The 25,823-nt window shown below is 58.2% G+C and overlaps 1 protein-coding gene across 4 annotated transcripts; it reads left to right on the plus strand.

Annotated features, from left to right (window-relative positions):
- The first annotated feature begins 4,625 nt into the window (after positions 1-4,625).
- TCN2 (transcobalamin 2) lies at positions 4,626-24,040 on the plus strand. 4 transcript variants are annotated; one of them, XM_062182440.1, is made up of 10 exons: positions 4,626-4,723; positions 4,941-5,196; positions 10,251-10,443; positions 11,202-11,371; positions 11,830-11,991; positions 14,362-14,534; positions 14,666-14,852; positions 15,668-15,839; positions 17,730-17,845; positions 23,526-24,040. In XM_062182440.1, exons 2-10 carry the CDS (start codon positions 5,133-5,135, stop codon positions 23,585-23,587), a joined length of 1,299 nt encoding a protein of 432 aa, XP_062038424.1. In that variant the 5' UTR covers positions 4,626-4,723; positions 4,941-5,132; the 3' UTR covers positions 23,588-24,040. The 4 variants fall into 4 exon arrangements, with proteins under 4 accessions (XP_062038424.1, XP_062038425.1, XP_062038426.1 ...); XM_062182441.1 differs by having other exon boundaries at positions 4,631-4,723; positions 4,969-5,196; XM_062182442.1 differs by having other exon boundaries at positions 4,642-4,723; positions 4,972-5,196.
- Positions 24,041-25,823: the final 1,783 nt, after the last annotated feature.

Raw genomic sequence — 25,823 nt, forward strand, 5'->3', positions numbered from 1 at the left:
CCCCGATGGGGACTAAAACCGGGTGTGCCGGCGCCGCAGGCAGAGGATTAGCCTAGTGAGCCACAGTGCTGGCCTGTAGATACCATTCTAAGAACATAATATTCCCTTCCTCCCTCCCTCCCTCCTTTATAGCAAGTTTTGAAATCAGGTATTGTAAGTTTTCTAATTTTGTTCTTCAGTATTATTTTTAAAGATTTATTTTGGGCCGGCACCGCGGCTCACTAGGCTAATCCTCTGCCTGCGGCGCTGGCCACCAGGTTCTAGTCCTGAGTCCTGGTTGGGGCGCCAGATTCTATCCCGGTTGCCCCTCTTCCAGGCCAGCTCTCTGCTGTGGCCAGGGAGCAGTGGGGGATGGCCCAAGTCCTTGGGCCCTGCATCCCATGGGAGACCAGGAGAAGCACTTGGCTCCTGGCTTCGGATCAGTGTGGTGCGCTGGTTGCAGCACGCCGGCCACAGCAGCCATTGGGGGGTGAACCAATGGCAAAGGAAGACCTTTCTCTCTCTCTGTCCACTCTGCCTGTCCAAAAAAAAAAGGATTTATTTTGTTTGTTTTAAAGGCAGAGTGACAGAGAGAGAGAGGGAGAGACAGAGACAAAGACATTTCCATCCACTGGTTCTCTCAGAGTTCATGGGCGATAGTTTTCAAGACCTCCTGGGATCCTGAATCCGCGATGCTCAAGTTCCTCTATATAAGATGGTGTAGTCTTTGGGTGCACACGATGCACTTCCTCCCGTATACTTTAAATCCTCTCTGGATTATTTATAATATCTAATACAATGGAAATGCTAATACAGGTAAAGGCCTTACATTTGTTACAAATGCAATTTTTCCCCCAAATGTTTTCAATCCAAAATGTTGGTTAAATCCATGGATGTGGAACCCATGGATTTCGGGAGTTGTCTGTAATTTTGAACTCATAAATCCCAAAAAGGATCCTAGAAGCTGCCAGGCATCCAGGAAGAACATTTTGGAAAACCACAGCCCCAGTCGATGGGACTATTAATGATTTTCTTTTTTTAAAGTTTATTTATTTTTATTTTTCAAAAGATTTATTCATTGATTTGAAAGGCAGAGTTTTACAGAGAAAGAGAGAGGGAAAGACAGAGATCTTCCATCCACTGGTTCACTCCCTAAATGGCCACAACAGCTGGGGCTGGGCCAGGCTGAAGCCAGGAGCCAGGAGCTTCTTCTGGGTCTCCTACATGGGCCCAAGCTCATGGGCCATCCTCCACTATGTTTCCCGGGCACGTTAGCAGGGAGCCGGGTCAGAAGTGGAGCATCCAGGACCCGAACTGGCCCCCGCATGGGATGTCAGCATTCATCACGGTGCCAGCCCCTAATTTCATTTTTATGTGAAAGACAGAAATAGAGACTGTCAGAGATCTTCCCTGTGCTGGTTCACTCTTCAAACACCTGTAACAGCTAGGGCTGGGCCAGGCCGAAGCCAGCAGCACAGAGCTCAGTCCAGGTCTCCCACGTGGGTGGCAAGGATGCAGCTACTTGAGCCATCGCCTGCTGCCTCCCAGGGTGTGCATTGGTGGGAAGCTGGAACCGGAAGCAGAGCTAAGACTTGAACCCAGGCATTCTGATGGGGGATGATGCTGCCCCCCCCCTTTTAAGATTTATTTATTTATTTATTTGAAAGCCAGAGTTACGCAGAGAGAGAGAGAGGTCTTCCATCCGCTGGTTCACTCCCCGATTGGCCTCAATGGTCAGAACTGCGCCTATCCAAAGCCAGGAGCCAGGAGCTCCTCTGGGTCTCCCATGTGGGTGCAGGGGCCCAAGGACTTGGGCCATCTTCTACTGCTTCCCCAGGCCATAGCAGAGAGCTGGATCGAAAGAGGAGCAGCTGGGGCTAGAACTGGCACCCATGTGGGATGCCGGCACTGCAGGTGGAGGCTTTACCCGCTACGCCAAAGCACTGTGCTCTACACCCACGCCTGGTGAGTTTCTTTTTCTTTACTTTCCCCTCTTTTTCCTCCTCTTTCCTCCCTATCACATCTGTATTTTCTAGTTTTCTGTGCAAACAACATATGTTCCATGTATTTTAAGCTTAAGATTCATTATCAACATCATTCCTTATAAGAGGTTTCCAAAGTAAGATTTTAATAGTGTACTTTGAATTTTAATTTTCTTCCCCTCAAGATTTTAATTATAGAAATCCAAACATACAGCCAAGTTGAAAGAATTTAGAGTGAACACTGTGTACCTAGCTTCTGTTAAACATGCATTTTTTTTTTAAAAAAAAGATTCATTTATTTTATTTGAAAGGCCTAGGGGCTGGCGCTGTGGCACAGCAGGCTAACACCATGGCCTGAAGCGCCAGCATCCCATATGGGTGCCAGTTCGTGTCCTGGCTGCTCCACTTCTGATCCAGCTCTCTGCTGTGGCCTGGGAAAGCAGTAGAAGATGGCCCAAGTCCTTGGGTCTCTACACCCACGTGGGAGACCCAGAGGAAGCTCCTGGCTCCTGGCTTCAGATAGGCGCAATTCCAGCCGTTGTGGCCAATTGGGGAGTGAACCAGCGGATGGAAGACCCCTTTCACTCTCTGCTTCTCCTCTCTCTGTGTAACTCTGACTTTCAAGTAAAATGAATAAATCTTAAAAAAAAGAGAGAGAGAGAGAAAGAAAGGCCGAGTTACAGAGAGAGAGAGAGAGAGAGACTTAGTCCACTGGTTCACTCCCCAAATGCCCTCTACAGCCAGAATTGGGCTTAGTCCAAAGCTAGGAGCTTAGGACTCAATCTGGGTCTCCCACATGTTGAACTGTCATCTGCTTCAGGGTGTGCGTCAGCAGGAAGCCGGAGCAGCACCTGGAGCAGCCAAGGCTCAGAGCCGACACTGCAGTACGGGATGCGGTGTCCACGAGGCCCACCCCTAGTCTTCCCTTTTGGATTAGTTCTTAGGCTGTGTCCCAGCCTACTCAGCCTGAGACCACCAGCAACAAACCAAGCCATGTTTGTTGGCCCATTGCAACGAGAGGGACAGCCCGGCAGGAGAACTGTGGGGTCTGAGAAGGGAAGGTTACTGCAGGGTCTGGGGGAGGCGGGAGTCAGGTGCAGCGTCAGCCGGGCAATGCTGGTACAGTCTCATCTGAGGCAGCTTTTTGCATCATATCTGACTTTGCCTCTCCAGGCAGGAGTGGAAGTTTCATTCTGTTTTTTTTTTTTAATGATTTATTTATTTATTTGAAAGGCAGATTTAGAGGGAGAGAGAGAGAGAGAGAGAGAGAGAGAGAGAGAGAATCTTCCATCTGCTGGTTCACTCCCCAAATGGCTGCAACAGCCAGAACTGGGCCCATCTGAGGCCAGGAGCCAGAAGCTTCTTCCAGGTCTTCCCATGCAGGTGCAGGAGCCCAAGGACTTGGGCCATCTTCTACTGCTGTCTCAGGCCACAGCGGAGAGCTGGATCAGAAGTGGAGCATCTGGGACTTGAATCCGCGCCCATATGGGATGCCGGCCCTGCAGGCAGAGGCTTTACCCGCTGCACCACAGCGTCGCCCGGAAGTTTCACTCTAACTGGTAAGAAAATGCCAGCCCCAGTCACTCTGTTTCTAACAGCTGTGGGAAACTCATTCCTCCTCTGGGGGCTGAGTTCAGGCAGCGGGGTGGGTGGGGGGAGTGGGGTGCCGGTAGGTGTTTGTCTCCTTCGCAGAGATACCCTGGCATCCTTGGGGCTCAGGGGTGACCCTCCTGAAAAAAGCTGCTTGTCACTAGAGGCAGGTGTCAGGGAGACTCTCAGCCAAGGCCACCTCCTCCAGTCTGCCCTCCTGCACATGGCAGGAACCAGAATCGTGGCCATCTAGGGCTACCCAGTGCAGGCAGAGGGGTGTGTGTGTGGGGGGTGTGGGTGTGGGTGTTGGGGGAGGCGGTGCTAGGGCAGTGGCTCCATTGCACACCCCACTGTGGTGTCCTGCAGATCCACAGCCACACTTCTGCAGAAGCTGGGCCCCCAGGTGGCCACGGGAAACCTGCCTGCCCTGGACAGCCTATCTCCTGTTAGCATCCAGGTATTACGTAAACAGATGGCCATCTCTGTAGTTATCTGTGGGAAGCCTTCGCTCGTGATAAGGCAGACACAAAAATAGGTTGTGCTGGAAGAACGACCCTTGGCCCTTTGTCCTAAAACAATGCCGTAAAAAGCCAGTTTGGAAATGAGTAGAGACGGTCTAAAGCTGTGACAGCCTTGCAGGTGGCACTGGAAGGGAGCTGTCCGAATGATCCTGCCCAACCCCTTCTCTTCTCACGCAGCAGGAAACCAACTCAACTCAGAGAGGGCAAGCAGTGTGGCCCAGGTCACACAGCTCAGACACATTGATTCTCCTGGGGGGCTGGGCAGGCGAGGAGAGGGGTCCGTTATGGTTATTGTCTCTGCTCTTTGTTATTGTCTCTGTTCTTTGAGGGACTTTTTTTTTTTAGGTTGCTTTCCTCACCGTGGCACGCAGGCCAGCTTCCCGTGGTGACTCAAACAATCCAATCTCATTCTTCAACTTGTTGTTTTGTCTCCTGGAGGCTCCCTCCCTTGGCTTTTTGAGGGCTGGCTGAGAAAACTGGCCTGCCTGGTCTGGACCCAGTGGCTCCACCCCCAGCGCTGGGCTGGCCGGGGCCAGGACAGCTGACTCCGGCACTCCTGCTCATGTGATCACGGCTGTTCCCTGTGGCGCTCAAGAAGTGTCCCGGGCCAGGGTGGGCGCTTCCCAGGGCTCCTGCTGGGAGGGGAACCAGGTAGGCACCCCCGGCCTGCTGGTCTACATGTGAACAGCTCAGGGGACGCCAGGCAGGCGCAGCCGGGCAGCCTGGGGGCAGATCAGCCGTTCCCAGCTCTTTAAGCAGTGGGGCCCAGAACGTGACTGGTGTCAAGTTGATGCCTCCCTGCCTCCCCCTGTCCCCGGCTCTGCCCTGCCTTCCTGTGCTCTTAGGCCCTCTTCCTCCCCACCCACAGATGTTCCTTCCCCTGCTTGCTGACTTAGCAGTGCACTGCCGGCTGCGGGTGTGGACGGATTAATCAGTGACCGGACGCGGCCCGTGTTGGAGCAGTGACCGGCTGTGGTCGAGAGCACCTGCGAGGCCAGCCCCGGGAGGAGTGCGCCCATTTCCCGTCTAGTCCCCTGCTACTCACCCCCCTGCTCCTGCCATGGGGTGCCTGGGGGCTCTGCTCTTCCTGCTGGGGGCCCTGGGGGCTCGTGCTGAGATCTGTGGTGAGTAACCACCCCCCCCCCCCGACCCCACGCCTCTTTCTGCTGGGTTCTTAAGTGGGAGGAGTGTCCTGTGGTCATTGTGTATCTGGGGAAACTGAGGCTCGGGGCGGAAGGAGGGCACTTATCCGTCCCCCCGGACTGCCGCCGACCCGGGCCCATCAGGCAAGCCAGTATGGTGAGGTTGAGCCCACGCCTTGCTCCCCGACAGGCAGGATCTCCCCCACAGAGCCACGCGTCTGTTCTCTTGTTCCGCCCATCACTAAAGGAGCCGCCTCGTGCTTAGGCTTTAGGCCCAGAAAGAGCAAGCAGTACAGGTCCCATCCCTGCCCTCCTCAAAGCTGGGCTCCGGGAAGGGGTCAGACAGGAGAAATCAAGGGACAGCAGGGCTACGTGAGTGCCACAGGGGCCGCCAGCCAAGGGGGTACGGGGGAGAGCCACAGGGGTCATGGCGGGGGAAGGGAGGCTGGGGATGGACCTCCAAGGACCAGCAGGCACCAAGGGAGCGGAGGCCTGCAGGACGAAAAGGAGCAGGTGAGGAAGGCAGCAGGGACAAGCATCGCAGGCAGAGGGAAGGGAGTGGTCGGAGGCCTTGTCTGCTCTGGTTCTGCACCCCAGGGGACTTCTGGGGCTTCCCCGGGGCCTCTCGGGACCCGGCTGTGAGTCTCAGTGCGCAGACAAGGGCCTCACACGCACGCACTGGGGCCAGTGGGAAGCAGAGGCGCCACTGCCCCACCTGTCTTCTTCCCCCCTGTGCTCTGCGGTGGTCACTGCTGGCCCTGGAGAAACCCGAGAGGCCGGCATAGTCATGTCCCCATGGGTAAAGAAGGCAGAGGTTGAAAGGGCCCTCAGCCTGCTCAGAGGAGGAACCTTGCCAGACTTGGTTCTGGAACCCCAGGCCAGGTCCTCCCCGGGGCGCCAGGAGCCTCAGCCCCGAGCTCCACAAGAGCAATGAGACCCCGGGGCCCTGGGCCCTTGGTTCTCGTCCAGTCGGTCTCCTGCAGAGACCTGGGTTCAGCCAGCCAGAGCTTCCCTTCCTGTTGACCTGGCTGCCCGGTACTCAACTTTGGACAGTGATCCTGTAAGCCCAACCTCTCAAGATTCCTCTTCCCTGGGATGCAGAACCTTGGATGTGACTTTGTGGGGTGCAGCCCACTGCTGCCAAGTCACGTAGTCTCTCCCACCCCCACTTCCTCCCCTGCCAAATAGACTAAGGATGCTCCCACGCTGGGGCCCACAGCACCTGGTTCGCCAGCTTAAAGTTCTGCATGCCTGTGACACGGACAGGGAGAGCTGCCCCCGCGCACCTGCGAGGTGGGCTCCTGGGCTCCTGAACGTCAAGGCCAGTCCCTCCCCAGCGGGAGGGCCGGGCGCCCCTGTGAGCAGGAGGCCCCCGTGCTGAGGAGAGTTTGCCCAAGGTCTTTCTTATTACCCTGGGTGAATCTGCCCAGCTTCTTCCTTCTATAGAGATTGGATTGCGGTCATCAACCTCCCTTTACAGCCAGCTCCTCCCCTTATCACTTCTCACCCAGGCTGACTCATCACGCCGCAAGTCAGAGCCCACGGGAAGCTTCAGTAAGGAAGAGAGGGAAGGACAGGTGCGGAGGGACAGGTGGCAGGAAAGACAGAGGCTGGGACAGACCGGGGCAGACAGACCCAGAGACCTTGAGAGAGAGACAGACAGACAGACACAGGGAGAGACCTACAGAGATGGAGACAGAGGGGCCAGTGGTGTGGTGTAGCAGGTTAAGCTGCCACTCATGACACCTGTATCCCGTATCAGAATGCCTGTTCAGGTCCTGGCTACTCTGTTTTGATTCAGCTCCCGGCCAATACACCTGGGAAGGGAGTGGAAGAAGGCCTAGGTACTTGGGCTCCTGCCATCCACATGGGAGTCCTGGGTGGAGTTCCCCACCCCTGGCTTTAACCTGGGCCAGCCCTGGACGTTGTGGGCATCTGGGGAATGGACCAGTGAATGGAAGATCTCTCTCTCGCTCGCTCGCTCTCTCTCTCTTTCCCTCTGCTCTCTCCGTCTCTGTCTTTCAAGTATATGAAAATAAATAAAAATTTTCAAAAGATTCATTTTATTTATTTGAAAGGCAGAGTTACAGAGAAAGAGGGAGAGATACAGAAAGAGAGAGCGAGAGACAGAGAGAAATATCTTGGGTCTGGCACTGTGGTGTAGCGGGTAAAGCTTTCGCCTGCAGTGACGGTATCCCATATGGGCGCCGGTTTGAGTCCCGGCTGCTCCACTTCTGATCCAGCTCTCTGCTATGGCCTGGGAAAGCAGTAGAAAATGGCCCAACCGGCGCCATGGCTTAACAGGCTAATCCTCTGCCTAGCGGTGCCGGCACACAGGGTTCTAGTCCTGGTCGGGGCACCGGATTCTATCCCGGTTGCCCCTCTTCCAGGCCAGCTCTCTGCTATGGCCTGGGAAGGCAGTGGAGGATGGCCCAAGTCCTTGGGCCCTGCACCCGCATGGGAGACCAGGAGAAGCACCTGGCTCCTGACTTCGGATCAGCACGATGCGCTGGCCGCAGCGGCCATTGGAGGGTGAACCAATGGCAAAAAGGAAGACTTTCTCTCTGTCTCTCTCTCTCTCACTATCCACTCTGCCTGTCAATAAAAAAGGAAATGCAAAAAAAAAAAAAAAATGGCCCAAGTCCTTAGGCCCCTACACAAACATGGGAGACCTAGAAGAAGCTCCTGGCTCCTGGCTTCGAATCGGCACAGCTCCAGCTGTTGCAGCCATTTGAGGAGTGAACCAGAAGATGGAAGACATATCTCTCTCTCTCTCTCTCTCTCTCTGCCTCGCGTTCTTTCTCTGTGTAACCTGACTTTCAAATAAACAAATAAATCTTAAGAAAGAGAGAGGGCCGGCGCCGCGGCTCACTAGGCTAATCCTCCGCCTTGCGGCGCCGGCACACCGGGTTCTAGTCCCGGTCGGGGCACCGATCCTGTCCCGGTTGCCCCTCTTCCAGGCCAGCTCTCTGCTGTGGCCAGGGAGTGCAGTGGAGGATGGCCCAAGTCCTTGGGCCCTGCACCCCATGGGAGACCAGGATAAGCACCTGGCTCCTGCCATCGGATCAGCGCGGTGCGCCGGCCGCAGCGCGCCTACCGCGGCAGCCATTGGAGGGTGAACCAACGGCAAAGGAAGACCTTTCTCTCTGTCTCTCTCTCACTGTCCACTCTGCCTGTCAAAAAAAAAAAAAAAAAAAAGAAAGAGAGAGGCCAGTGCCGCGGCTCAATAGGCTAATCCTCCGCCTGTGGTGCCGGCACACCGGGTTCTAGTCCCGGTCGGGGCGCCGGTTCTGCCCCGGTTGCTCCTCTTCCTGTCCATCTTTCTGCTATGGCCCGGGAGTGCAGTGGAGGATGGCCCAAGTGCTTGGGCCCTGCACCTGCATGGGAGACCAGGAGAAGCACCTGGCTCCTGGCTTCAGATCAGTGCAGTGCGCTGGTCACAGTGTGCCAGCCGCAGCAGCCATTGTGGGGTAAACCAACGGGAAAAAAAAAAAGACCTTTCCCTCTATCTCTCTCTCTCTCTCACTGTCCACTCTGCCTGTCAAAAAAAAAAAAAAAAAAAAAAAGGAGAGAGAGAGAGAGAGATCTTCCATCTGCTGGTTCATTCCCTAAATGGCCACAATGACCAGTAGTAGACCAAGCTGAAGCCAGGAGCCTGGAACTCCACCTGGGATCTCCCACTTGGGTGGCAAGGGCCCAAGTACGTGGGCCACCTTCCGCTGCCTTCCCAGGTGCATTAGCAGGGATCTGGAGCAGAAGTGGAGCAGCCAGGACTGGAACGGGCACTCACATGGGATGCTGGCGTCACAGGTGGAGGCTTAACCCACTTCACCATAATGCCAGTCCCAATAAATAAGCATTAAAAAAAAAAAGAGAGACACAGAAAGGCTCCGAGCAAGAGAAAGAACAGAAAAGCAACCCTGTGTCCAGATTCTCTTAGTGAACATTTGGTGAGAAACCAGCCACGTGTTCTGGCTGGGCCCACACAGCAAGGAGTTATTTAGGGTTTTGCCTAGTGAGTGGTCACCTCATAGCAACAGTTACCTGTAACTTGTGGGGAAATAGGCATGACCCGGGTCCTGGTTCCGGGAGGCCCAGGAACCACTTTGTTTTCATCCTCTGGCTGGAGTGTCCCCCAGTATCCTAGGCTGTGGCACAGTGGAGGCCACTGTCAGGCAGTGGAGCCCACAGGGGACAAAGTGCTTTAGGGCCACCCTGTGTTGACTCTGACCAAACTCAGGTCCCCTTCACTCACGCAGAGATGAGAAGAAAAGTGTGATTTTGAGATCTGCACAGTGGAAGCTCCCCAGGCAGCTGCAGTGTGTCAGGAGGTCTGTGGGGTTTGCAAAGTACATGTAACTTTGAACTTCTGTCCCCTCTTTTGTGCAAAGTGTTGATGACAGTATCTGCATCACAAGGCTGGTGCGAGAGCAGCAGGGCCTCCAGGTCTTGCTGTCACTGCTGATGGATGGATAAGTTGCCTGGCAACAGCATCCTCTGATCTCCACCATGGACCACCTCCTCTCCCCATCTCACTACAGCTGTGTGTGTGTGTGTGTGTGTAAGAGAGAGAGAGATCTTCCATCCACTGGTTTACTTCCCCAGAGATCTGTAGTGACCAGAGCTGGGCCAGGCTAAAGCCAGGAGCCAGGAGCTTCTTCTGGGTCTCCCATGTGGGTACTGAGCCCCAAGGACTTGAGCCATCTTTCACTGCTTTTCCCAGGCCATTAGCAGGGAGCTGGATTGGTAGTGGAGCAGCCAGGACTTGAACTGGGACCCAAATAGGATGCTGGTGTTGCAGGTGGTGGCTTTACCTACTATGCCACAATGCCAGCCCCTCTAACTGTTTTTTGGGGGGATACTTGCTTCCCTTTTTTGTCCCCTGTCTTCCAGGGTGGCTGTATCTCCCCATGCAAGTGGGCTATGTGCTGGGTGGAGGTGGGAATGGATGGAGGTGGACGCAGGCCCCGGTAAAGTCAAAGCGGTTCTTTGCTGGCAGCCTGGCTCTGCCATCTTGTGCCATTTTCTTTCCTAAGGTGTGCCAAAAGTGGACAGCCAGCTGGTGGAGAAGCTGGGCCAACGCCTCTTACCTTGGATGGACTGGCTCTCCCTGGAGCATCTGAACCCCAGCATCTACGTGGGCCTGCGTCTGTCCAGTCTACAGGCTGGGACCAAGGAGGACCTCTACCTGCACAGCCTGAAGCTGAACTACCAGCAATGCCTCCTTGGGTATTTCCACACTCTCTCTTCTTGGTCCATTTCCCAAGAGGCAAGGTGCTTAGGTTCTGCTTTGGGCCTGACGCTGCTTGGTTGGCAGACCTCATGCAAGTTCTGTCTTCTCTGGGTGTCTCTCCACCTGTAGAATGAAGGAGTTGGTGGCGCTAGATCACAGATGCTAACACAGGGCCCTTGGGCTGCTATTACACCATTCTGTGCCCATGGCAGACATCACTAATCCATGACTGCACTCTCATACTGAGCACAGAAACAACACCTGATTCTTCCCATGCTTCCCTCCTGTGCCTGAGGCAGACATCACTAATGTATGACCGCACTCTTTCACACTGAGTGCAGCAGCAGCACCCGATTCTGTGCTCCTCTCCCATGCCCGAGATAGACATTACTAATCCATAACAGCATGTTTTTGATACTGAGTCCAGAAGCAGCCTTTTCCTGAGCTCACTTCCCAGGGGGACTTTAAGGAGAGGCCCATTCGGGTGAGGAGTCAGGAGCAGCCGGGGAGCACCTCCAACTGGGACTGTGTCTCAAGGAGATGCAGGCTGGGGAGAAGGAAAGGAGAGAGTGCGTGGGCGAAGCCTGGGCCAGAAGCGTGGGGCAGGCCCAGGAGCCCTGGGGGTTTATCCTTGGCCCTCATCTTCCATCTTTAACCAGTACTCGTGTTGGGGTTTTTCTGCACTTTGTGACTTTGGTGGGGGTGCCCCCGGCCAGCCTTACCACAGACGTGTTGTTCCCCGGCCTTTTCCCAGCTCAGCCTCCGGTGACGACACCAGCGAGTGCCAGGCCAAGCCTTCCATGGGTCAGTTGGCCCTCTACCTGCTCGCCCTCAGAGCCAACTGCGAGTTCGTCGGGGGCCGCAAGGGGGACAGGCTGGTCTCACAGCTCAAGTGGTTCCTGGAAGAAGAGAAGAGGGCCATTGGTAAGGGTTCGCCGGCTGCCGGGGCGGGGAGCTGGGAGTCTGGTGAGGACCAGAGCTTGGGGGAGGGCACTCTTCCCCCCCTCCGTTCCGCCCCTCCCCCTCTCCACCGAGAGGCTGTGTTTGCTCCAATGGCTGTGCCCGGGCCAGCCTTTCCTGCAGCCCACCGCGGGTGATGCTCGGCCACGGTGACGGCCCTGACCTCCCTAACTTACTCTTCCACCTCTGGCTGCGAACTCCCCTGCCCCCTGATGCGACCCAGCACGCGACAGCCCTATCAAGCCTCTTTAGCAGGCACGAGTACGGGTGGAGGCCGTGAAGGGTCCCAGGCCCAGAGGCGGCTGCTGGGAGGTGCAGGCCGTGGGGTCCCGTGTGCTGACGGGGTTGGTTGCTGGGATGGGGCAGGGAGGCTGCCCCTCAGGTGCAGCGCGATGCCCACGCCCCGCTTTTCTCCCTGCCAGGACACGATCACAAGGGCCACCCCCACACCAGCTACTACCAGTACGGCCTCAGCATCCTGGCCCTGTGTGTCCACCAGAAGCGGGTCCCTGACAACGTGGTGGGCAAGCTCCTGTACGCCGTGGAACACGACCAGCACCTCCACCGGGGCCACTTCTCTGTGGGTGAGTGAGCCAGAGCCTGCTGAGGCCCGACTGGCACGCGCTCAGCCCCCAGCCCCAGCCGAGGGTCTCCGTGTCCTGGCTGCGTGTTCCCCTTTCTTTGGGATCCCTCCTTACCACGCCGCCATGCAGTGAAGGGATGAGGGCTCCGTGGGGGGCCGTGGGGCTGGGCTGAGGTCCTGACCACGGCTCCATCACCCGCTCACTGTGGGAGTGACCTCCCAGCAGCGTCTCCATAAAGGATGACTGACAGGCAAAGGGCCCTCCCCTGCGCCCAGCACGGAGAAGGCTCTGCGCGCTGTGACCTTGTTGTCACACGAGCTGGGAGGCCTGAGACCTGCAGTCTGATCTGCTTCTGTGCTGTGTGACCAGGGCCTCCACTTCCATTTCTGTCTTTCTTTCAGATTTATTTATTTATTTATTTATTTGAAAGCCACAGTTAGAGAGAGAGAGAGAGGTCAGTCTTCCATCATCTGGTTCACTACTCAGATGACCACAACAGCCAGGGCTGGGCCAAGCCAAAGCCAGGAGCCAGGAGCTTCCTCTGGGTCTCCCATGTGGATGGCAGGGGCCCAAGCTCTTGGGCCATCTTCTGCTGCTTTCCCAGGCCATTCGCTTGGAGCTGGATTGGAAGTGGCCATGAACCAGTGCCCGCAGGCTGTGGCCTTACCCACTATGCCACAACGCTGGTCCCCTCTGTCCCCATTTCTGATCGTTGTGATTCAAGGTCTCTCCCGGGCCTGATGTTCATGCGCCATGTGTATGGGCCTCACCTAGGCTTGGGGTAGGATGGAGCACGTGAGGGGAGGGCAGGTGCCCAGAGGAAAACAGGCAACAGGGCCCCAGCCAGCAGGGAGCTTCTTCGCCCCCAGAGGCTTCTAGAAAACCCGCTGTGGGTGCACTGAAGCCACCTGGAGGGGCTGGCGTCGTGGCTCAGTGCATTAAGCCATTGCCTGCAATGCTGGCATCACGGTATCCCATGTGAGCACCAGTTCAAGTCCCAGCTGCTCCACTTCTGATCCAGCTCCCTGCTAATGCACCTGGGAAAGCAGCAGAGGATGGCCCAAGTGCTTGGGCCCCTTCACCCTCGTGGGAAACTCAGAAGAAGCTCCTGGCTCCTGTTTTGTTTTTGTTTTTGTTTTGTGTGTGTGTGTGTGTGTGTGTGGCCAGCAGATGGAAGATCTCACTATGTCCCTCTCTCTCTCACTGTCATTCTGCCTTTCAAGGAAATAAATAAATAAATAGCTCTTAAAAAGAAAAACCATCTGAAGGAGAGGGAAAGGCTTAAATATCCCCAGGGCCCCGACATCTCCCTGTGCCAATCAAATCAGATTAGCTAGGGACAAACCCAGGCATGCATCTCTTGGTTTAAAACTCCCTGGGAGAGGCCGGGGTTATATTGTAGCAGGTTAAGCTGCCACCTGTGGTGCTTACATCCCATGTGGGTGCTGGTTCAAGTCCTGGCTGTTCCACTTCCAATCCAGCTCCCTGCTCATATGCCTGGAAAAGCTGTGGAAGAGGGCCCAAATGCTTGGGCTCCTGCCACCCACATGGAAACTCCTGGCCCCTGACTTCAGCCTGGCCCTGCCCTGGCCATTGGGGCCATCTGAGGGAACAAACCAGCAGATGGAAGACCTCACTGTTTCTGTCTATCCCTCTCTCTCTGTAACTCTGACTTTCAAATTAAAAAAAAAAAAAAAATGAATGTTTAAAAAAAAATTCCCAGGGCCGGTGCTGTGGTGTAGCAAGTAAAACCGCCACCTACAGTGCCGGCATCCCATATGGGCACTGGTTCAAGTCCCGGATGCTCCATTTCTGATCCAGCTCTCTGCTATGGCCTGGGGAAGCAGTGGAGGATGGCCCAAGTGCTTGGGCCCCTGCACCTGCATAGGAGACCTAGAAGAGGCCCCTGGTTCCCTGGCTTTGGATCAGCACAGCTCCAGCTGTTATGGCCATCTGGAGAGTAAACCAGCATATGGAAGATCTCTCTCTCTCTCTCTCTCTCTCTCTGTCTCTCTAATAAATAAATAAATCTTTAAAAATATTTCCTGGGAGAATCCAGTGTGCAGCCAGGTTTGGGAACAAGCAGTAGAGGATCCAGTCCTCTCGGGCCTTCCTCCCCTAGTCCTCACCAGCCTCTAGCCCCCAGGGAGTAGAGTGACCAACCAAATCAGTCCTCTGATGACCAAGGGGTTCCCTGGACGTAGGAGTGGCCACACCAGCAAGACCCTGGACAAACCGGGCTGAGTTGGTGCCCCAAGCTGATCTGACCAGCGGTCTCCCTTCTTCAATCCTTCCGTGGCTAACCTCCAAGGCCCTGCTCGGCCTGGCCTTCTTGGCTGTCCAGCTCGTCACAGGCCCTGTCCCCTCTAGATACGGTGGCCATGGCAGGCTTGGCTTTCACCTGTCTGGAACGCCTCAACTTCAACCCGGATCAGAGACAACGGATCAGCACGGCCATCGGCACAGCACGGGAGAAGATCCTGGGGGCCCAGACCTCCGAGGGCCACTTCGGGAATGTCTACAGCACCCCTCTGGCTCTGCAGGTAGGAGGAGGCCCTTGGAGTCCTCGGGGTCAGTGGGGAGTGGACTTAGCAGGAGCTGGAAGGCCTGGCTGTAAGACCCAGTGCACGCCGGCTGACCTGCCTCCTCCCCGTCTTCCTCACTCTGTCCCCAGTTGCTGATGGCCTCCCCCAAGTCCGGGGTGCAGCTGGGCGCGGCGTGCCTCAAGGCCAGGGCTGCTCTGTTGGCCAGCCTGCAGGACGGGGCCTTCCAGAACGTGGTCACGATCTCCCAGCTGCTGCCTGTCCTGAACCATAAGACCTACGTGGACCTCATCTTCCCAGACTGCCAGGCACCAAGAGGTAGCCGCGCCTTTGTTGGAAACACAGCTGTCTCTCATCTGCCGAGCGCGCGTGGACACCTGCAGGGGCCCAGTGAGGGGAGGTGGCTTGTTCTGATTTGCTGAGTCAGCACGAGGTTGTGGGTGTGCGTGGGACACAGCAGCTGGGCTTCTAGAAGCTCACAGTGTGGGAAGGAAAAGACCACAAATGGAGAGATCTGGGTGGGCCCCTTATGTGACACCCAGGGCAGAAATGTCTCAGTGGATGGGTGGATGGATGGATGGATGGATGGAGAGAGAGAGGCACATCTTGGTTAACTCTGAGAAACTGTGATCAGGATTTGAATCAGCTGCATCTGAGAGAGGGGAGGTGAGTGGGAGGTGCCAGTAGACAGGAAGGCAGGGTGGGTGGAGAGGAACAGAAGGCAACAGAACACTGGCATGAGGGTGGCAAGAATTGGGGGGAGTGGTCTTGCCAAAGACTAGGGTTTGGGAGAATGAGTAGGCAAGGGGGTGGGAAACAGACCCTCAGCGGTGACAGGGGAGTGGGGAGCAAGTGCACATTCTAGAATGAGCCTTTGCAGTGCTGTGTGGCAGACGGGGGACACTGGTGTCAGAGAAGTCAGTGGAGAGCCTGGCATTGGGTGGCACGGGGGACACAGGGGTGAGGGACAGGGAACCGGGGTGGCCCCAGGCTTCAGCTGAGCGGATGGTGGTGGTGCTGGCTTTCACTGAGCTGAGAAGCCATGGAAGGACGGGGCCCAGAGGGGAAGAAGGGGACCCCCAGCTGGGCTGTGTGTCCTCACGCCAGCTGCCTGCCCTGTCTCCCCGCCACAGCCACGTTGGTCCCAGCTAGCGAGGTGCCCTCACTGAGCGAAGTCCCAGAGATCATCACCGTCTCGCTGAGGGTCCCCAGCGTGCTGCCGCCCTACGAGCGATCCCTCTTTGCCCTCGCCGGGTCCTCCTTGGAAGACGTCCTGAAGCTGGCCCGTGAGACTGGAGGATTCACGTGAGACTCCTCTCCCCACCTCCCAGCCTCCACGCCGCCAGACCCCGTGTGCCTAAAACAGAGGAAGGAAGCCGGCGCCGCGGCTCACTTGGCTAATCCTCCGCCTTGCGGCGCCGGCACACCGGGTTCTAGTCCCGGTCAGGGCACCGGATTCTGTCCCAGTTGCCCCTCTTCCAGGCCAGCTCTCTGCTGTGGCCCAGGAGTGCAGTGGAGGATGGCTCAAGTGCTTGTGCCCTGCACCCCATGGGAGACCAGGAGAAGCACCTGGCTCCTGCCATCGGATCAGCGTGGTGCGCTGGCTGTAGCGCGCCAGCCGCGGCGGCCATTGGAGGGTGAACCAATGGCAAAGGAAGACCTTTCTCTCTGTCTCTCTCTCTCTCTCACTGTCCACTCTGCCTGTAAAAAAAAAAAAAAAGAGGAAGGAACATGGGACAGAGACAACGGCCCAACTCCTCTCTCGCCCGTGCTGTCATGGCAACAGAGCTGTGGGCCAGTTGTCACCAAGTGAGCAGGCTCGGGAGACAGAGTCCCTGCATTGGAATCCCAGCTCTGCCGCTGGCCAGCCAGGGAGTAGAGCCACGTACGGACACGCAGCTCAGTGAGGGCATCCAACGTGCTTGTCTCTTCCTGGGGCCTGTGTGAGGGGCCCAGGGGTCCAGGCCTTGTGCAGACGGTGGCACCGGCTTTTTGTGGGTGCAGGAGCTAGCTAGCACATACAGAGTGGAGTGCTCCACCCAGGCTGGCTTTCCTAAGGATCAGAATTTTTAGCGTTGATATCTTGGTGCAGAGGAGGCTGGGCAGTGACCTTAAACTTGCTTCTCGGGCCGAGGCCTGCCCTGAGGATGAGGCCCTGTCCACACCCACCTAAGATGGATGTGATGCTCCTGGGGAATAGGGCACAGAGAAGCTGAGTGCCTGCCGTCAGGTCATGCGTGCCCCGGCCTTCGTCCCGGGAAAGCTGTGCCACGGTGGGAAAGGGACTCAGTGTCCTTCCTCAACTGCAGTTCTCAGGGACCAGCATCCTGCAGCTGGGGGGTGGGGGGGTGGGGCTCACAGCTGTCACCCTGGGGTCATCCGGGCCAGCAGGTCTTAGATATTGGGAAAGACCCCTTTAAAAGACAAAAATGCTCCCAGACTTCAGGTTAAGTTGCTCCATTTATAATATGACTTCTATGTTTATTACGTGCAAAGGCCTTTCTGTAAAGAATAGACCATCTGCCGAGGGGCAGGTGCAGCTGCCAGGTGCAGGGCGAGCCATGTGCCCTCAGCACCCCGTCAGATTTGAGGCACCCTTGGACCTGAGTCTGTGCAGGCTGCTGTGACTTCCCGGCCCCTCCCCTGGCCTGAGCACTCCCTTCACTGTTCAGCGCGTCTCGGTTCTCGGCGGGGTTGGCTGTAGGGCCGCAGCAGTCAGAGGAGGCCACGGCCGCCCCGGGGGCCCCCGGCAGAGCACACCCCAGCAGAGGCGGAGATCACCTGGCACCTGCTGGCATCCGTTGTTGCGGCCCCTGCCCTTGCGTTTTGGCGTCCTGTGTCATCCCACGACCGCTCCCTCTTGCAAACACACCACCATGCTGTCACCTACTACTGCTTATTACCTCTGAGGGCAGCACCCCAGGGACCCCCCTCCCTGGGCTCCACCACCTCAACACCCCCACATGGAGGACCAGGCCTCCAGATTCACCCCTGGGGACAAACCACATCCAAACTGAGACAGAGTCCCTGGCCGCGGTCAGCGCAGGCTGTATCAGTGGGGCTGCAGAGGAGGTGGGCGGAGCTGAGGCCCGAGGCCCCTGGGGAGGTGGCTCAGGAAGGGCAGAACTTGTCTGCGGGGTCCATGAGCTCCTCTTCCTCCCCGGAGCAGCAGTCGGCTCCCCTTTCTCTCTGCAGGTATGAGACACAGGCCTCCCTGTCAGGCCCTTACCTGACCTCCGTGATGGGAAAAGTGGCTGGGGACCGTGAGTTCTGGCAGCTCCTCCGAGCCCCCGACACCCCGCTGCTGCAAGGTGAGCCTGGGACACCCCGATCTGCCCCCTACCCCAGCCTCACCCCCGGCCAGTCTGCACCCCCCACCCCAGCTTTCCCCAGTGCAGGCCTGGGCCACCCCCAGACCTGTCCCTACCCCAGCCTCACCCCCAGCAGTCTGCACCCCTCACCCCAGCTTTCCCCAGTGCAGGCCTGGGCCATCCCTGACCTGTCCCTACCCCAGCCTCACCCCCAGCAGTCTGCACCCCCCACCCCGGCTCTCCCCAGCGCAGGCCTGGGCCACCCCTGACCTGTCCCTACCCCAGCCTCACCACCAGCCAGTCTGCACCCCTCACCCCAGCTTTCCGCTGTGCCGGCCTGGGCCATCCCTGACCTGTCCCTACCCCAGCCTCACCCCCGGCCAGTCTGCACCCCTCACCCCGGCTCTCCCCAGCGCCGGCCTGGGCCATCCCTGACCTGTCCCTACCCCAGCCTCACCCCCGGCCAGTCTGCACCCCTCACCCCGGCTCTCCCCAGCGCCGGCCTGGGCCATCCCTGACCTGTCCCTACCCCAGCCTCACCCCCGGCAGTCTGCACCCCTCACCCCGGCTCTCCCCAGCGCCGGCCTGGGCCATCCCTGACCTGTCCCTACCCCAGCCTCACCCCCGGCCAGTCTGCACCCCTCACCCCGGCTCTCCCCAGCGCAGGCCTGGGCCATCCCCAGACCTGTCCCCTACCCCAGCCTCACCCCCAGCCAGTCTGCACCCCTCACCCCAGCTTTCCCCAGTGCAGGCCTGGGCCATCCCTGGACCTGTGCCTACCCCAGCTTCACCCCCAGCCAGTCTGCACCCCCCACCCCAGCTTTCCCCAGCGCAGGCCTGGGCCACCCCCAGACCTGTCCCTACCCCAGCCTCACCCCCAGCCAGTCTGCACCCCTCACCCCAGCTTTCCCCAGTGCAGGCCTGGGCCATCCCTGGACCTGTGCCTACCCCAGCCTCACCCCCAGCAAGTCTGCACCCCCCACTCCAGCTTTCCCCAGCGCAGGCCTGGGCCACCCCTGACCTATCCCCTACCCCAGCCTCACCCCCAGCAAGTCTGCATCCCCCACTCCAGCTTTCCCCAGCGCAGGCCTGGGCCACCCCTGACCTGTCCCTACCCCAGCCTCACCCCCAGCCAGTCTGCACCCCCCACCCCAGCTTTCCCCAGCGCAGGCCTGGGCCACCCCTGACCTGTCCCTACCCCAGCCTCACCCCCAGCCAGTCTGCACCCCCCACCCCAGCTTTCCCCAGCGCAGGCCTGGGCCACCCCTGACCTGTCCCTACCCCAGCCTCACCCCCAGCCAGTCTGCACCCCCCACCCCGGCTCTCCCCAGCGCAGGCCTGGGCCACCCCCGGACCTGTCCCTACCCCAGCCTCACCCCCGGCCAGTCTGCACCCCTCACCCCAGCTCTCCCCAGCGCCGGCCTGGGCCATCCCCAGACCTGTCCCCTACCCCAGCCTCACCCCCAGCCAGTCTGCACCCCTCACCCCGGCTCTCCCCAGCGCAGGCCTGGGCCATCCCTGGACCTGTGCCTACCCCAGCTTCACCCCCAGCCAGTCTGCACCCCCCACCCCAGCTTTCCCCAGCGCAGGCCTGGGCCACCCCTGACCTGTCCCTACCCCAGCCTCACCACCAGCCAGTCTGCACCCCTCACCCCAGCTTTCCGCTGTGCCGGCCTGGGCCACGCCCGACCTATCCCCTACCTCAGCCTCACCCCCAGCAGTCTGCACCCCTCACCCCGGCTCTCCCCAGCGCAGGCCTGGGCCACCCCCAGACCTGTCCCTACCCCAGCCTCACCCCCGGCAGTCTGCACCCCTCACCCCAGCTTTCCCCTGTGCCGGCCTGGGCCACCCCTGGACCTGTCCCTACCCCAGCTTCACCCCCAGCAGTCTGCACCCCCCACCCCAGCTTTCCCCTGTGCCGGCCTGGGCCACGCCCAGACCTGTCCCTACCCCAGCCTCACCCCTAGCAGTCTGCACCCCTCACCCCAGCTTTCCCCAGCGCCGGCCTGGGCCACCCCTGGACCTGTCCCTACCCCAGCTTCACCCCCAGCAGTCTGCACCCCCCACCCCAGCTTTCCCCCAGCACCGGCCTGGGCCACCCCCGACCTATGCCCTACCTCAGCCTCACCCCCGGCAAGTTTGCACCCCTCACCCCGGCTTTCCCCTGTGCTGGCCTGGGCCACCCCTGACCTGTCCCTACCCCAGCCTCACCCCCAGCAGTCTGCACCCCTCACCCCGGCTCTCCCCAGCGCAGGCCTGGGCCATCCCTGGACCTGTCCCTACCCCAGCCTCACCCCCGGCCAGTCTGCACCCCTCACCCCAGCTTTCTTCAGCACTGGCCTGGGCCAAAGCCTCATACAAACCTTTGACGCTCAGGGGTGCATTTAATCGATTTAACAGAATGCATAGCCCTTTCCTTGGAAGCAATTGTGGGAACTCTAGGAAATCAGCTAGATTAAAAAAGGAAGGAAGAGGGCCGGCGCCATGGCTCACTAGGCTAATCCTCCGCCTTGCGGCGCCGGCACACCGGGTTCTAGTCCCGGTCGGGGCACCGGATTCTGTCCCAGTTGCCCCTCTTCCAGGCCAGCTCTCTGCTGTGGCCTGGGAGGCCAGTGGAGGATGGCCCAAGTGCTTGGGCCCTGCACCCCATGAGAGACCAGGAGAAGCACCTGGCTCCTGGCTTCGGATCAGCACGGTGCGCCGGCCACAGCGCGCCAGCCGCGGCGGCCATTGGAGGGTGAACCAACGGCAAAGGAAGACCTTTCTCTCTGTCTCTCTCTCTCACTGTCCACTCTGCCTGTCAAAAAATAAAAAAAAAGAAGGAAGTGAGAATCAGCTGTAATTCAGGACCTAGAAATAACTTCTTTTAATTTTTGGTATATTTTCTTCTGGAAATATTTTCTTCCAGAAACACTTTACAATACCTTAAAAAAAAAATTAAGGGAGCCATAGTTTCTCTATCAATAGGAAGGAAGTATCAGTCACATGCGTAATTTAAAATCTAGTTAGTGAAACCAATCTTAATAATATCTCTTTTAACTGAATGTCTGAAATATCACTCAGATTGAGTGATTGTAGAACTATTAATGACATATTTTACATGCTTTTTTTAAAAATGGAATTTTCATATTCTTTTTTTAAAAAAAGATTTATTTTATTTATTTGAAACAGAGTTACAGAGAAAGCGAGAGAGAGAGAGAGAGAGAGAGGTCTCCCATCTGCTGGTTCACTCCCCAAATGGCCACATCAGCCAGAGCTGAGCCCATCTGGAGCCAGGAGCCTCTTCCAGGTCTCCCACGTGGGTGCAGGGGCCCAGGGACCTGGGCCATCCTCCACTGCTTTCCCAGGCCATAGCAGAGAGCTGGATGGGAAGAGGAGCAACCGGGACTTGAACTGGCGCCCCTATGGGATGTGGGATGCCGGCGCTGCAGGCCAGGACTTTAACCTGCTGCACTGCAGTGCCAGCCCTGGAATTTTGATTTTCTTGATTCGTTTGATACTGAAAGACAGATAGGTAGAGAGAGAGAGAGAGAGAGGGAGAGAGAGAGTGAGAGCAAGAGCGAGAGCGAGCGAGAGCACTCCCATCTGCTGGTTCACTCCCCTTCTACCCTAATGGGGTCAGGATCGAAGCTGGGAGACAGGAGCTCAGTCTGTGCCCCCAACCTGAGGGGCAGGAAGCTAAGCCCTTGAACCCCCCACGGACTGCATCTGTGGGAAGCCGGCGTCAGGAGTCTGAGCCAGGCATTGAACCCGGGTCCTCAGTGCGGGATGTGGGCATCTTATCTGGCAACTCAACTGCTAAGTCCAGCGCCTGCCCCACGTGCTTCTTCTGTGATTGTATGAGGATTTCCAGTGCTAGCTCGCACACTTACTGTTTTGCAGCCGTTTTCAATCTTACTATGTTTGTGGCCATCTCTCCACATCGGCCGGTGTAGATCCTGTTTCTTTGTGATCACCGCGTGGACTGCTAGATACAGTAGGGTGCTCTGGGCCGCCAAGAATAGAACTCACACCGCAAAGTTCTTCCCACCATGCGACATCCGTTGGCTCCTGGGACCGGACTCACAGGTGGCGAGGGTTCCAGGACCGTTGCAGCCAGGGCTCCGGTCCTGTTTCCTTGTCACTCACGTGGCTCCGTTCTCCTTTTCTTGTGGCTTCTTCCTCTTCCCGTGTCTTCCTGGGGCTGCTTCCTTCCATGACGGGGGAACCTGGTCTCCGAATCCCTCAGCCAACTGCTGGCTTCTCACGTGCATGCTGGGACCCATGCCTGTTGCTAGGGTTCTGACGGCGTCAGTGACTGGGGGAAGAGGCGACCATGAGTGGAGCAGGCCCCAGGGCTCAATCTTGGGGCTGGGCTGCTGCATCTGGGGCGTCAGGGGTGGGGGTGGGAGGATGGATGGACCACCGTGTGTCCAGTGCTGTCAGACCTGTAGAAGTCCTTATGCTTCAAGCTGTGAGAGCTTTCTTGTGCGTCGGCCCTGACACTGGGTGGCCTCCGACAGGCCCTTCCCATTGCTGCTTGTACACCCTCTGCACACCCTGGAACTTCCACGGGGCACTTGGTGGGCATCAGGCTTCCTGCCAAGTGCTTTGCAGAAGGCGGGACTTCCTGTCTGAGGGAGCCCAGTGGGAAGCATTCTTGTTTCCTGCCTGTGTTCTGAACAAATAGAGGTGTCAGACAAAGGGGTGGCGATGGAGACCCCGAATCTGCTCTCCATCATGGATGATGACCCGGGCCAAAGGTTGTGGCTTAGGATGAGAGCCAGATGGATGGAGCCGTGAGGCACACCTGGGCAGTTCTACCCCTATTACCACATCTCCGCCCCCAGGTCCAGCAGGCACCCACTCCTGTGAGGTGCAGGGAAGTCCTGGGCCACCCTTGCCTGGCTCAGTGGTCCCAAAGCAGCCGACCGTGGGAGTCACTCCTCTGCCTTCCTGGGGGTGGACGGTGGCTGGGAGTTGAGGTCAGTCTCCCTCCTGCCTTTCTACGTTTGGGCGGCACTGGAAACCATGTTTCTCACGGTTCTGTAGGCTGGGAAGTCCAAGTTCAGAACACTAAGGTGCGCAGTCCTGGTTCACAGAGCCCCTTCTCGCTGTGTGTCCACCCGGTGAACGGCACAAGGGGACTCTCTGGGTCCTTTTTCTACAAAGGCACCGACCCCAATCCACGAGGGCTCCACCCTCCACCTCCCAAAGGCCCACCCTGAGCCTAACACCCCCCACTCCCGGGGGCTCGATTTCCACCTGAGTGGGGGAGACATTCGGACCACAGCACCTCCAGAGAAAAAGAAACTCCCCACCCCCTGGGGGCAGTATTTGACACTGGCCAAGCTGCCACTCGGGACGTCCACAGCCTGTTTCAAGTCCCAGCTTCACTCCCGATTCCAGTGTCCTTCTAACGCACCCGTGGGAGGCAGCAGGGATGGCTCACGTGTCTGGGTCCCTGCCACCCACCCTGGGAGACCTGGATTGAGCTCCCGACTCCTGGCTTCAGCCTGGCCCAGCCCCAGCTGTTGTGGGCATTTGAACCAGCAGATAGAAGATCGATCTCTCTTGCTCTCTCTTTCCCAAATAAATTAAGACAACAAACCACGCCTCCCAGGCTTCAGGGTGGGGGTGGGGAAGATGAGGTCCAGGGCTGGGATCCACCATGTTAAGCATCCTTGCTCTGTTTCCACAGGGATCGCTGACTACAGACCCAAGGACGGGGAGACCCTCGAGATGAGGCTGGTCAGCTGGTAGCCCCGAGGCCACCTCACACACCCCCCGGGCTCTCCGGGCCTCCCTCCCCATGTCCTCGGCGTGGGGCCCCGACCTCACCACCACCTCCCGTGCACTTGGAGAAATGTCACTGGATCACCCTGGCCACCACGCCAGCCAAGGCCTATGCCAAGGCTCACCCTGGAGCAGGGAGCCAAGCACGTTCCCCAGGATGCCTGTCGGCCCAGGTCTGGCCCAGCGTGGCCTTGCGCGCCTCCTGGGAAGACCATGCCAGCGTCTGAAGGGCACGAAAGCATCTCGGGCTCCTTGGCAGGAGGAGGACAAGCATGGTGACTGCTGGTGTCGTGAGTACCGCCGCTCTGAGTTGGGGAACCCCAGCTCTGCACTCCGCTGTCGGAAATGGCAGCCCCAGAGCTGGCCGTGTGGCACCCGATGCCCGCCTTGGAAGCGATTAAAGCATTGATTGTCTGTGCACCTGCCGTGGCGTCCTGCTACCTCCAGTGCAGAAACCGGGAGCAGAGAAGGGCGAGGTGCCCCGGGCGGGAGGGGAGGAAGGTGCCAGAGCTTTCTCCGGGGCATGGAGGGAGCAGGTTCTGGCTTAGGAGCCAAACAGACCTGGCCTGGGGTGCCGTGGTGCTCCTCCACCAGAACACTGGAACTTGGGGTTCCGCGATTCAGAGCCCCAATTCAACCCGAGGCCCAGGGCCCTAGGGTCGGGTCTCGCTGCTGTGAGGGTCCCCGTCAGGCTTCAGGAGCCAGGATGTGGGGACCCTGTGTCTCAGTGCGGGAGCCTGGGGCTCTGTGCTGTCCCCTCGGAAGTGGGGCTGGGCCCAAGGAGGCAGCCCCAGTGAGGTCAGGAAGGGGGCCTGGTGGATGACACCAGGGGCCTGGGGCCCCTCTGCCTGGGAAGTGGGGCAGACAGACCCGTGCGTCTTCCTGGAGTGCCAGCCCCAGATACTTAGGCCTGGGCAGCCAGGGGGAAGGGGAGGGGAAAATATTCTTTTGTACCAAGGAATACCTGGAAGTTCCTGGAAGCCAAATACAAGGGGACTTCAAACCGGTCACAGAAACATGGAATTAAAAGAGAAGTTAATTTTGGTGTAAAGAATTTGGAAATCCAGGCATGGTTTTCCTCATGAGATGCATTTTCCACAGGCATTTCCAAGACCCCTTGGTACAAAATCAACATCTGGTTTCTAAAATTTCTATCTATTCACTTATCTGCGTGGCAGGGAGCTCCAGTCTGCTGGGTTCACTCCCCAAATGCCTGCAGTGGTTCAGGGCGCGGCCAGGGCCAAAGCTGGGAGCCAGGAACTCAATTCCTCCTGACCCCCCGGGCCCCCCGCAGGGCAGGTGGGGGCCACCCCCTGGGTGGACCTGGAAAACTGACAAAATCCGCCCTCCCCTTTTCCATTGTCACCCATACGGAGAGGTTGAATTTCTCCTCTACAAGAAATGGGGGAGTGGGCTACCCTCTTGGCTGGCTCAGTTTCCCCCCTACAACCTTGCCTCTAAATACCCCCATTAAAAAAGAAAATCCCCATAGTTTAGTCCTTAGCCTGCAAATCCTTCTGTCTGCACCCCCTCCCCTGCATTTTGGGGTCGTCAACAATGCTTTGCGGCCTTCAGCAGGGTGACAGTCACCAGAGGCAAAGGTGGCAATGCAGATTCCTGGGCCCACCCCCGGTTTCCAACGTCTGACTCAGCAGGGAGGCTAGGGGGCTCTTGAGGCTATTCTACCGCATGAGCACCAGAGGGCGCCGCAGGGCCGGCTAAGCGGTCCCCCTTTGCGGCTTGGTCCTCCAGCCTGCAGACCAGGAGGGGCGAGCCAGGTCCCAGTGGGCAGAATCTTCCGCAGGGGAATCTCGATGACAGGAAAAGGGCACGTGGCCAGTTCTGGGCCTAGATCTTTATGCACCTGGACTCCAGAGCTCAGAGAGGCCAGGGAGCCTGGAATCTGGGCCGACCTGTCCTGCTCCAGGAGAGCCCGACCCCCAGCCCTGAGAGCGTGCGCTCTTCAGAGGGGAGAACCAAGGCCCAGACAAGGCACGAGGGCTCAGTGGCAGCTGCTCCGACCCCCAGCCCAGGGCTCGTGTCTTGCCAGGGCTGAGGGCAGAGGGGGGACCCCAGGAAGGCCAGCTATGAGTCAGCTCCCAGTGCCCAGAGGATGGGACAGGGGCCGCCGCAGGCTGTGGGCGATCCTGGTGATTCAGCTTTGCTCTGTGGGCTGGGGGGTGGGGTGAGGGTGGGGTCGCCT

This window comes from Lepus europaeus, chromosome 23, assembly GCF_033115175.1.
Source record: "Lepus europaeus isolate LE1 chromosome 23, mLepTim1.pri, whole genome shotgun sequence".
Classification (NCBI taxonomy): domain Eukaryota; kingdom Metazoa; phylum Chordata; class Mammalia; order Lagomorpha; family Leporidae; genus Lepus; species Lepus europaeus.